Source organism: Lupinus angustifolius, chromosome LG09 (genome assembly GCF_001865875.1).
Source record: "Lupinus angustifolius cultivar Tanjil chromosome LG09, LupAngTanjil_v1.0, whole genome shotgun sequence".
Lineage (NCBI taxonomy): Eukaryota > Viridiplantae > Streptophyta > Magnoliopsida > Fabales > Fabaceae > Lupinus > Lupinus angustifolius.
Genome location: NC_032017.1, coordinates 1,921,118 through 1,933,919, shown reverse-complemented (window position 1 = coordinate 1,933,919; position 12,802 = coordinate 1,921,118). Strand labels below are relative to the sequence as shown.

Sequence of the window (12,802 nt, the reverse complement as noted above, 5' to 3'; positions counted from 1 at the left end):
GGAGATTTCAGTTTAAATAGAAAACTGTTTAAAGTCCCAGTTAATCGATTAAGTACCCATTTAATCGATTAACGGGTTGTTTGAAAATAATTATTTTCAACTGTTTTCAGTTTTTCAGTTTTATGTTGAAACTGCAATTATGTGCAACTCTGATAATCTGTTAATCGATTAACGAGTTACCTTAATCGATTAACCAGTGTAAAAATTAGCTTGTTAATGCATGGTAAACTACATATATGATATATGCTCATGCAATACATGATTTCCAAAATATAATACATTTGATGCACAAAATTAATGTATTCAAATGCGTGAACCTACTTATCATATATTTCTAGATGATGTTTCATTTTAGTGGATTAATTTCTTTATTAAGTCTTGTGAGACTCACACATAGGTTTACCTAACCTGGACTCAATATCTATGGCAATCAACTTAGACTTCTAAAAAGATAATAATCAATTATAACCTAAGTCTAATAAGTCACCACTTGAGCCCTCGGCATGTTGATTGTTGAGTCATCTTCAAACTTTAACAAATTCTTTGTCTTCATCAAAACATAGGCAAAACATTGCTAATGCAATCCTTGACCCTTTGCACTTTCAATTAGGACATATGATATCTGTTTGTTTATAACCAACTCGAAATCCAGAACTGTTGTGTCATATTTTGTCTCATATATTATCCTAGACCAATAAAAATATGACATACAAATTAAAAAATTAAATATTAATTATTATTGTTTTTGTTTTATTATTATTAGCTACATATACAATATATAACAACAGATTCAACAAAATAGGAGAGATAATTTCATAATTTATAGAAGAAAAGAAAATTGAACTTCTCAAGATATGCTAAAGAAGAAACATTTAATACTCATTCTCTTGAAAATCTCACAAGTACTGATGTTGCAGGTTGAGTATTGTTTCATTGCTTTGAATTTATTATTCAGTGACTCCCTTCCATTTCTTTTAATATTTAAGGTTATATAAATATTTTACCTAATTATTAATCATATAAAAAATTGATGACTATAATGTTTTTTACTTAAGTTCACATTAGAAACTACATTAAAAATGAGGACAAAAATAATTGATGAAAATAGGAGTAATAGATAAGTGTATGATTGGAAAAAATAAGAATATTTTTTGTATTTATAAAAATAAAATATTTAAAATAAATTTAAAAAAAACATAAAAAAATACGGAATAGTTAAAGTAAATGAAATGGTTAACAAATGCACTAACGACATTGTTAATTAAGGTATAAAACGTAGGAACTTTGTCTTCAAAATTTATGTTTCAATTTTCAAGAAATGTTAAACTTAGTTTTTCAATGTTAATTTATTATTCCTTAAACAATGTTCTTCAAAACATTCTTTAACACAACCCTTATACCATCTTCATTCATATTACATATCTTTCTTTTAAGGTTCTAGCGCATAAATGATGAAATATTTTCCTAATTTGCCTTTTATATTTGTAATAAATTTTAGAAATATTTTTTTGCCATTTATCTCTATCATAATTATATATATCTATATATACATATATATAAATTTTTTAGATATTACCTCTCTTGTTAATTAAGTAGGGATAAATTTGTAAAAATAGACATTAATTTACATTGTTTTTAAAAAAAAGTATATATATGGAAAAATATTTGTCTAAAAAAACTTGAAAAGGAGGTAGTATAAAATATGATACTATTTAATCATATTTTAATAGATATTATATTTGCATTGTATTAAAAATATTATTTTATTTGAATTTATCATTAATAGTAGTTTATTTATCTCAATGAACTAATTATCCATAGTAACATTTAATGATGTTTTAAGTATTGCCACGTGTTAAAGAAAGGTCATTAATGATTACTTGTTTTAAGTAGTATATCTTTGACTTCCTTAAACAATGTCATATGTTGGAGTTTTGTGGGTAAGAAAATTTCCACATGTTGCTTATGCTCTTGACTCAAACATGATAGCTTCTTATGATTGATACCTATAATCTAGATAAGAAAAGAAAGTCAACAGTGAAAGTTTACATTATTTTCTTACTTAGGAAAATGATTTGTATATCTATATATCCACTAAAACTCTCCTACTTGAAAGTCTTATACACTAGAGCCAACTTTTGACTTTATTGAGAATGGTTGAATTGCAAAGTTGTATACTACAATAAATAAATAAAAATTAAGATGGTAGACTCATATAATACAATTTAATAAAGTTCTATTAGTGAATACGTGTATAGCATTTTAATGACAGCTGCACTCAGCTGTTCAGATATTTGTACAACTGATGTACAGGAGTTGTATGGTTGGAAAAGTAAACAAATACCCTCGGTAACAGCCCTGTTTCCAAAGGGAAATGTCCTCTTAGTCCTTTTTCATTGTGGAAATGAAAGTTTTTAGTTTTTGTTTATTTTTTAAAATCTAAAAGTTGTATGATATGTATGTTTAACAATTCACCTAAACAATAATATCAACATTTATTTATGAAAAAAATGAGCTAAAAGTGACCCCTATTTTATGGTGGTTAGTTTTTTTTTTACATTGCTTATTTTTTCCAACTAATTTCATTTTTTCATTTTACTCCTTCACTTTCATCTTTTTTGGATTGACCTCTCATTTGTTTCTTGTTTTATCATTTGTGAATTATTTCTTTTTTGGATTGTCAAATTTGAGTTTAGTAACTTTTATTTATTATTATGCTATGTTCTTTATAAATATTTATATTGTATTTTACAAATATTTTTTAGTATTTATCACAAGGTATTAAACATTAAAAAGTATAGTAAAAAAATATACATGATGATAATAAAAAATATATACTTTAAAATTATTATAAAAAGAACCAAAATAATCTTAACATAAATAAATAATTTCTTTTTTTGTAGTTTATTCTATAAAAAATAATAATTGTATTACCCAAATGAAAAATACTTGCTTATTTTCAGTTTTTAAGAAAGATACTTAAACATATACAAATTTATGATATGAACATATTACAATCTCACAGTTTATAATATAAAAATAAAATGTATACTAAATGCACGCTTAGTAGAATTAGTACAAGTTTTTAGCGAGAAAATGGATGAGGGGTGCATTGGTATCTCAACATTAACAATAGATGTCTCTCCTTAATAATGATGAATTTTGGTAAGAGAACATTTATACATTGTTAAAATAAAGTTGTTTATGAGGGATATCTCACCATGTTGTGGATGCCCCTGGCTAAAATATAATAGCTTTTTATGAGTGATACCTATTGCCTAGACTAGAAAAGAAAGTCAACGGTTGAAATTTCAAATTATATTATCTTACATTATTAAATATATTAAGAGTGTGATACTTGATATGAAAATAGGATTACTTGCCTTATGACCTGAAAATTGTGATTTAAATCCTGAAAATAGTTTGTTTGTTTGCAGGAAAACACTTCCTACATTTATAATAGCTTTTTATGAGTGATACTTATAGCCTAGACTAGAAAAGAAAGTTAACGGTCGAAATTTCAAATTATTTTCTCTTACATTATTAAATATATTAAGAGTGTGATACTTGATACGACAATAGAATTACTTGCCTTATGACCTGAAAATTGTGATTTAAATCCTGAAAATAATTTCTTTGTTTGCAGGAAAACGCTTCGTACATCTATCTACTATCCACTAAAACTTTGCTAGTTGAAAGTTTCATGCACAAGACAATACTTTTTACTTTATTGAATATACTTTGAGTTGTTTGGTTGAATTGAAAGTTGCCTGAGTTATATACTATAATAAATAAAAATTAAATGGTAGACCAATATAACGCAAATTAATAAAGTTCTATGAGTGGAAACGCTAATAGCATTTTAATGGTTGCTGCACTCAGTTTCAGAGATATTTTGTAAAACCGATGCACAAGAGTTGTATTATTGTAAATGTAAACAAATGCCTTTGGTAGAACAACCCTATTGCCAAAGGAAAAGTCCTCTACGTGTTTTTTTGGTATAAATATTTTTTTTTTTAGTTTTTGCTTATTTTTAAAAAAATAATCTTAAAGTTGCATCACAAGTATATTTGACAATTCACCTAGATTATAAACTCAACATTTATTTATGAAAAAATAAGCTAAAAGTGACATCTCTTTTATGGTGGATTGCATTTTTGGATTGCTTATTTTTTCATACTTATTTCACTTCTCATTTTATCCCTACACTTTCATCTTTTTTAGATTAACACTAATTGGGTTTTTTATTTTATCATTTGTGATTTATTTGTTTTGTGGATTCTCTAAGTTGAATTTATTTGTTTTTATTAGTGTGTGACGTTGTTTTTAAATATTTATATTAGTTTTTATATTGTATTTTATATAAATATTTTTTACTCTTTCCACGAGGTATTAAAAGCTAAAAAAAATTATAATAAAATATATAAATGATAAATATTAAAAAATAAATACTTTAAAAACAGTATAAAAAGAACCAAAATAATCATAACATAAACAAATAACTTCTTACCATTTTTTTATAATTTACTATGTAAAAATGATATTTCTACATTACCCAAGCGAAACAGATTAGCTTATATGTAGTTTTTAGTTAAATTACTTAAACATAAATAAATTATAATATTAATCTATTATAATATGATTATATTATAATCTTGTAGTTTATAAAACTTAAAACAAAAACATACTAAATGCACACTTAATAGAATTAGTGATGGTTTTCGGCGAGAAAATTGTTGAGGGATGCATGTGTTGGTATGTCAACCTTAATAAGGGATGTCTCTCCTTCTTTTGGTAAAAGTTTAATGACTATACATTGTTAAGATAATGTTTTTTTATGAGGGATATCTAACTATGTTTCGGGTGCTCCTTAGTAGCTTCTTATGAGTGATAATTATAGTCTAGATAAGAATAGAAAGGAAAGCCCATGGTGGAAAAATCAAATTATTTTCTCTTACATTATTAAATATATTAGAGTGCAACACTTGACACAACTATAAGATTTCTTACCATATGACCTGAAAATTGTGATTCAAATCCTAAAAATAGTTTCTTTGTTTATAGAAAAAGGCTTGAGACATCTATCCACTAAAACCCTGCTAGGTGAAGTTCTTATGCACTAGACATAACTTTTTAATTTATTTAATATACTTTATGAGTTGTATGGTTGAATTACCAAGTTGTTTGAGTTGTATACTATAATAAATAAATAAAAATTAAGATGGTAGACTCATATAATTCAATTTAATAAAGTTCTATTAGTGGATACAACACTAACATTTTAATGGTGGCAGCACTCAGTTGCGGAGATATTTATACTACCGATGTACAAGAGTTGTATGGTTAGATATGTAAACAAATGCCCTCAATAACACAACCACATTGCCAAGGGGAAAGATCCTCTATGTGCTTTTTTCATATAATTGAAGGTTTTTAGTTTTTGCTTATTTTTAAAAAATAAATTTACAGTGGCATCACATATATATTTGACAACTCGCCTAGATTATAAACGCACCTTTTATTTATGGAAAATAAGCTAAAAGTTACCTCCCTTTTATGATGGGTTTCTTTTTTTGGATTGCTTATTTTTTTCAACCAATTTTACTTCTCATTTTCCCCTCTAGTTTCAATGGAACTTTCCTTCTTATTTTTTAAATTGACCTCCCCTTCAGTTACTTATTTTATCATTTGTGAACTATTTATTTTGTGAAATGTCTTACTCAAATTTAGTAACTTTAATTTATTCGTATATCATGTTGTTTTTAAATTTGTATGTTGGTTTTTATATTGTCTCCTATTTAAATATTTTTTAGCCTTTGCCATTACGTATTAAAAGGTAAAAAAATAATAGTAAAAATATATATGATGCTAAATATGAAAAAACCGTGATCTAAAAGGTAATGGTTAAAAACCGTGATCTAAAAGGAAAGTAGAAAACCGTGGTCGTTGTGTTTATATGCAACGGTTTTGAAACTGTTGACAGTTTGTATACATGCACTAGTTTGAAAACCGTTGTCAGTTGTGTTTATAGGCAACAACTTTGAAACCGTTCTCATTGTCTACAGGCAAGAAAACTGTTGTCTTTGGTCCTGTGACTATTTTAGTAATATATAACCGTTGCCTTTGCTACATCATATACACTGTTTTCTTAGAATTTTTATTTTAAGAAAATCATTATTTTTCGATAATACTTTGAGATCAATAAATAATAAGAAATATGAATAAATATTTTTTTAATGAATATTCATAACATTATTTAATTTAAAACATGAGTATTTGTTACTCTAAATTTGGTGAACCAAAATATAGACTTATGTTCTTGAAAGTGACAAGCATCACTACACAAACCACTCCACTACTAGTCATATCATATACAATTATATTTATTACAGTTTAACAAAATATAATCATAATCCAAAATAGGAAATCTTGATTCATTCACATCTATACTGTATGCGACAAATTGTCTTCTAAATGATTTTGCTGCAAATAGAGAAGTCAGAATATTGTTAGCTTATATATGAATGAACATCAAGTTTTTACAAAAATAAATATGCTAAAGTAGTCTTGAGGTTAGTCACTCTACTAATAATTTGAAATTTCCAATGTTACATATTTGATACATTTAGTGAAATGAATGGTGGATGATACATTTAGTGTGTATAAATCTTTGCACTATCAATATAATTTGAATGTTTCACAGAAGATACTTATCCCGATGAAAGCAGTATTGTAAAAACCAGTTCGTTCCGTTCGGTTCAACGGGTAAACTGGTCAACGAATGCAATATCCGTATGGTATAGTAATTATATCAGTCATGCAATCATATCGGTCAAAACTGACCAAAACAGGTCGTAGTCGATCATACCAGTTGGTTTTCAATTGAACTGTACCATCATACTGACCAAATTTTATTTAAAATTAATTTTTTAATAAAAATAAAAAATTTATTACTTTTTTTATTGATTTTTCAACATTAATGCTAAAATATTATATATGTATATCTATTTTTACTGGTTTGTGGTTTAGTTAATAAATTATCGATAAACCGATATATCACTATATCAATACCTTGACTTGTTTAATCCTGGTGGGTATTAATAATAACAACTGAGGAACTGTCTTGAGGAGGTTTTTTCCATCACTCTGATTAAGTTGTGAGAAGGTAGGATATTACAAATAAGAAGTTTCACATGTTTGACAAACGCGTGACAACTTTTGGTTGTCCTTTAGTTTTGAATGTATTTAATGAAATACTTGTGGAGAAATGTAATAATTAATAGAAGTTGGTTCATTTGAGATAAACAAATAATTTAATTTGTTGTAAAAGAAGCTGTCAAATTTAAGATATACACATCACATTATTCTTATTATTAATTTTTGGGAAAGTGCTTAATGCCCCCATTAATTTTATGTTTTGTTTCATAGAGAAAAAAATGGATACATTGATAGTGTAAGAGTTTTTTACACTATCACTCTATTATTTACCATTCATATTCAATTATGTTTGACTTTCACAAAAAGTAATTCAATAAAGGGTGGATGATGCATTGATTGTGCATAATTCTTTATATTGTCAGTGCATCAATATTACACTCTTTGTTTCAAATAGTCATTATAAATTATTTTTCTTTTTAATTATCCTTCAAAATTTACCTATTAATAAAATTGGTTCATTTATATATATTATTAAATTACTAATAAATAACAAGAAAATCACTATGTTCAGATTCACATTAATAACAGTATAATAATACAGGTTAGCCAACATTGATATCCGAAGGAAACTGACATCAAAGTAAAAAGTTGATTGTGAAGAAGAAGATAAGTAAATTTCAAAAATTAAAAGCGGTTAATACAATAAAATTGTGATATATAATAAATAAATAATAATGATAAAATAGCCAATGTTAAAAAATACATGCATTATAAATTTTCATTGCTATTAATTTAACATTATGTTTATGCATATACTAATTTCACCAACAATTAAAGTTTAATGGATAATTAAGAAAAATAAATAGTTTATAATAATTACTTGGAAAAAAAACATAAAGTTTATGATATTTTTATAAACTTTCTTTAGTTTTTAAAATATTAATTTGCTTTATATCTTTTAATGTTTAAAATTATGCAAATAGTTTAAGAAAACATTAAATGATATGAATGCCCTTTAAACTCCACTACAATAATATCATTAATCCACATTAGAAATTGCATTATAGAGAAGTAGAGAAATATAAGGTTAAAAATTAGAGTTATAAATAATAATATAATTGAAAAATAAAATATAAATTAGGTTTCTGAAACATCAAAAGATTTAAAAATATGAAGATTAAAATATCAAAAAGCATGAAATATGTATACAAGTGTGGCCTAATTTATAGTGTTCTCTTTAGAAGTGAAGAGTTCTGAAAACATAATGTTTATTAAGCTCTATTATTAAGTAAGGGTATAGTAAATGAACTTAAATCACTTGTTCTCAAAAATGTCTCACTTTTCTCTTATACCAATTAAATTTTAATGAGTAATACAAAATTAAAATATTTTATTTTATTTTTAAAAAATTTCTTTTTATTTATGTGACGATATTTGATTAACATGTGATAGAGAATATGATAACTTTTGATGATAGGTAATCTTTATTCATAATGCCTTTTAAAGAATTGCAATTTGCTAGTGGTTGATTTAAAATATGTATATGAAAAAATATAACTAATAAAAGACTCATAAAATATAATGTCCAATACATTATTATATTCAAATCACAAATTCTAATAACACAACTTATTTTTTTATAGGAACCAAGCTTATTATTTTCTTATTGTTTCAATATAACTTGATGCATTATTCATCTTCTTCTCCGTCACATACTCACATACGATCACGTTTCATGTTATCAAAAGCAGCAATGCTATAATTCCCAGAGCCAGACATGCCTGATGTTGATGCTGAAGGATCAAACATTCCAACAGCAGGAGCAGTAAAACCAGAACCATAAGACCCACCACTAGCCAATGGTTGCGGCGGTGGTGGCAGAGAATGAGAACCATAAGACCCACCACCAGCCAATGGTTGCGGCGGTGGTGGCAGAGAATGAGAACCATAAGACCCGCCACCAGCCAATGGTTGTGGTGGTGGTGGCAGAGAATGAGAACCATAAGACCCACCACCAGCCAATGGTTGCGGTGGTAGTGGTGGCAGAGAATGAGAAGCATAAGACACGGCACCAGCCAATTGTTGCTGTGGTGGCAGAGAATGAGAACCATAATTAACAACTCTAGTAGCAGAAATGGGTTCAGCTTCATTCTCACGGTAGCGTTGAAGGTAAAGAGAAAGAGGTTCAACATAATCATCGAAACCAAGCTTCTCCATTGCAAACAGAAGATCTTCTGCAGTTACAGTTTTCCTTTGCTCACGTTGGCATCGGTCGTTTGCTTCGGCAGTGACGAAGCTGATGAATTCAGAGACACATTGTTGAACTGTTTCTTTTGCTTCGTCTGAGATCTTTGCATGTGATGGGAGAATGCGTCGCATGATCCTTGTCACGTTGGCTATTGGCATGTACTGCTCGTGTTCACGCGTGCCGTAATTTGGTGAAGTCATTTTTGCACCTTCATTGCAAGACAAAAAAAAATTATAATTTAAAATTTACATAAACCAAAATAGCCAAATAGAGATAACACAATCATATATTGTCTTAAATAATGTCTCAACTATATCATGCACCAATATTATCAAAGTAAAAATATAAAAAATAAAAAATATTTAATTTTTTAATTGACTTAACATATTTGAGATAGAATTAAGACACCATTTGAAATAGCATATCATTATCTATAGGTGGGGTGTAGTTAGGATAATGTCATTATGTATTTAAGGAGTTGAACTCATCTCCAGAAACCAATATTGAAATATGAGGATGAGATTTTTTTTGAAGAATTCTTATTTACTTTTTAATAGAAAATAACATGTAATCATCACCATTAAAAAAAATTTGCCACATGTCTTAATCCTACCTAGTACTGGAGAGGATCCTTACTCGTATTTAAGATTTTAAGTATCTCAAAAGAAATAACTAATATGTTAGGATGATTTTACTCATTAAATAAAATGAGTTTCACACTTTTACCCTTAATAATAAAAGCAAAGTCCTTTAGTATTGAGAGAAAAATACCTCAAAAGCAAAGGAAAAAACTAATATGATAATATATTTTTACCTTAAAATAAAATAAATTGACACTTTTAATAATAGTAAAAGCAAAAATAACAATTTCTCTCTCCACTTAATTCAATGAGTTGACACTTTTGTGGGGTGTGGTTATATTTCACATCCCAAAACTACAATATTGTGATTATAAATTGTAATTGTGGAGTTTATTTTAAAACAAACGGTGATTTTATATATATTTACCAGATTTTTTGTCTCATTTTGAACCCATGGAATAGGCTATCTCTTAAAAAAAATCATGTCATATGCTTATGGAAAACTGTGGGTTGGTGGGAAACTAGTAAAGATGGTAGAAAAAGTGAAACCCTAGTTTTCAAAAAAAAAAAAACCAGTCCATACACAGAGAAATAAACACTAAAAAAAACTAAAGTAGGGTTACATTTTAAGAAGAATATGGTTATTTGTGTAATAAATCCAGAAAACTTTAATTATTATATGTAGTGTTATAAAAAAATAGAGATATCATTCGTAGAATAGTTTTCACCAGAAATAAATCCAATGTAAAAGAATACATGTTAGAGTCTTATCCATAGGATGGGAAAATATTTTTAGTAGTATAAAAAAATATAAATAATTATTCTATTTTAATATTTAAAGTAGAAATAAAATGAGATGAATTAAATTTTTATAATCAATATAGTGTTATAAAAATCAAATTTTTGTAGAAGTTATTCAGATTTATTATTCGTGAAATATTTTCATGCTGTTAAAAAATTATATATATGCAGATGCATGCCAAGAAGTGAAGAAGACAAATATATGCACCCTGGAATGGTAAGATAAATAATAAAAAGATTTTTGTTGTGTGGGGATTCTGAAAAGTATTTGCTAGAACCTGAGAAATAGTAAACAGAAAAACTAGCAAGGCCAAAACAAAATCTGAAAGTTATGCCAAAGTAAAACTTTGCCTTGTTTATTAGTAAACTAGTAACTTATATTGAAAAGGGTGCATGCAAGTATAGTACCAGTAGTGAATGAGCAAGGAGAGAAGGAGAGAGAGAAGAGTGCCTGAGTAAGATTGGAGAGAGGCTTAGGTGCATGGCTCAAAGATGCTACTATTTATAAGGAATGTGTTCCTCTCTCCCAAAAAAATTATGTCTATATATCTCTAACCAATTAGATTTCATTAAGTAATATAAAAATATTATTTTTTATTTTCTCTTTTTTTAAGTGACATTATTAATTGGTAGGGACATGAAATTGGTCAGACTTTGGGACAGTTACATATATTTTGTCCCAAAACAATGTTATCTCATAGCTCAATTAAACGTTACATAATAATATTAAAACATTACTTTACATTTTTTTTACTTTTCTTTTTAATTATGTGCTACTTTTTAATTGGGAAGAAACACAAAGTGAAATAAGAATTAGGACATATGATATCCCTTCATTTATAACACGCTCAAAACCAAGAATTATTGTATCATATTTTGTCTTATATGTTGTCTTAAACCAATAAAATATATCATACAAATTAAAAAAATTAAATATTAATTATTATTATTCTTGTTTCATTATCATTGGTCAAAGATAATATATATATATATATATACAAAATAGGAGAGATAATTTCATAATTTAGTAAAGAAAAGAAAAATGAACTTCTCAAGATATGGTAAAGAAGAAACATTTAATACTCATACTCTTGAAAATCTCACAAGTATTGATGTTGGAGGTTGAGTATTGTTTCATTGCTTTGAATTTATTATTCAGTGACTCCCTTCCATTTCTTTTAATATTTAAGGTTATTTAAATAGTTTACCTAATTATTAATCATATAAAAATTTGATGGCTATAACGTTTTTTACTTAAGTTCACATTATAAACTACATTAAAAACGAGTAAAAAAATAATTGATGAAAATAGGAGTAATAGATAAGTGTATGATTGAAAAAAAAATGAATATTTTTTATATTTATAAAAATCAAAATATTTAAAATAAATTAAAAAAATAAAACATAAAAAAATACGGAATAGTTAAAGTAAAAGAAATGGTTAACAAATGCACTAATGACATTGTTAATTAAGGTAGAAAACGTAGGAACTTTGTCTTCAAAATTTATGTTTCAATTTTCAAGAAATGCTAAACTTAGTTTTTCAATGTTAATTTATTATTTTTTATTCCTTAAACAATGTTCTTCAAAACATTCTTTAACACAACCCTTATACCATCTTCATTCATATTACATATCTTTCTTTTAAGGTTCTAGCGCATAAATGATGAAATATTTTCCTAATTTGCCTTTTATATTTGTAATAAATTTTAGAAATATTTTTTTGCCATTTATCTCTATCATAATTATATATATCTATATATACATATATATAAATTTTTTAGATATTACCTCTCTTGTTAATTAAGTAGGGATAAATTTGTAAAAATAGACATTAATTTACATTGTTTTTAAAAAAAAGTATATATATGGAAAAATATTTGTCTAAAAAAACTTGAAAAGGAGGTAGTATAAAATATGATACTATTTAATCATATTTTAATAGATATTATATTTGCATTGTATTAAAAATATTATTTTATTTGAATTTATCATTAATATATTAGTAGTTTAT

General features: G+C 26.2%; 1 protein-coding gene across 1 annotated transcript; it reads right to left on the bottom strand.

Annotated features, from left to right (window-relative positions):
- Positions 8,752-11,247, bottom strand: LOC109356409 (nuclear transcription factor Y subunit B-10-like). The gene is made up of 2 exons (XM_019599735.1): positions 11,197-11,247; positions 8,752-9,614 (listed from the first exon to the last, which is right to left on the bottom strand). Exon 2 carries the CDS (start codon positions 9,604-9,606, stop codon positions 8,875-8,877), a length of 732 nt encoding a protein of 243 aa, XP_019455280.1. The 5' UTR covers positions 9,607-9,614; positions 11,197-11,247; the 3' UTR covers positions 8,752-8,874.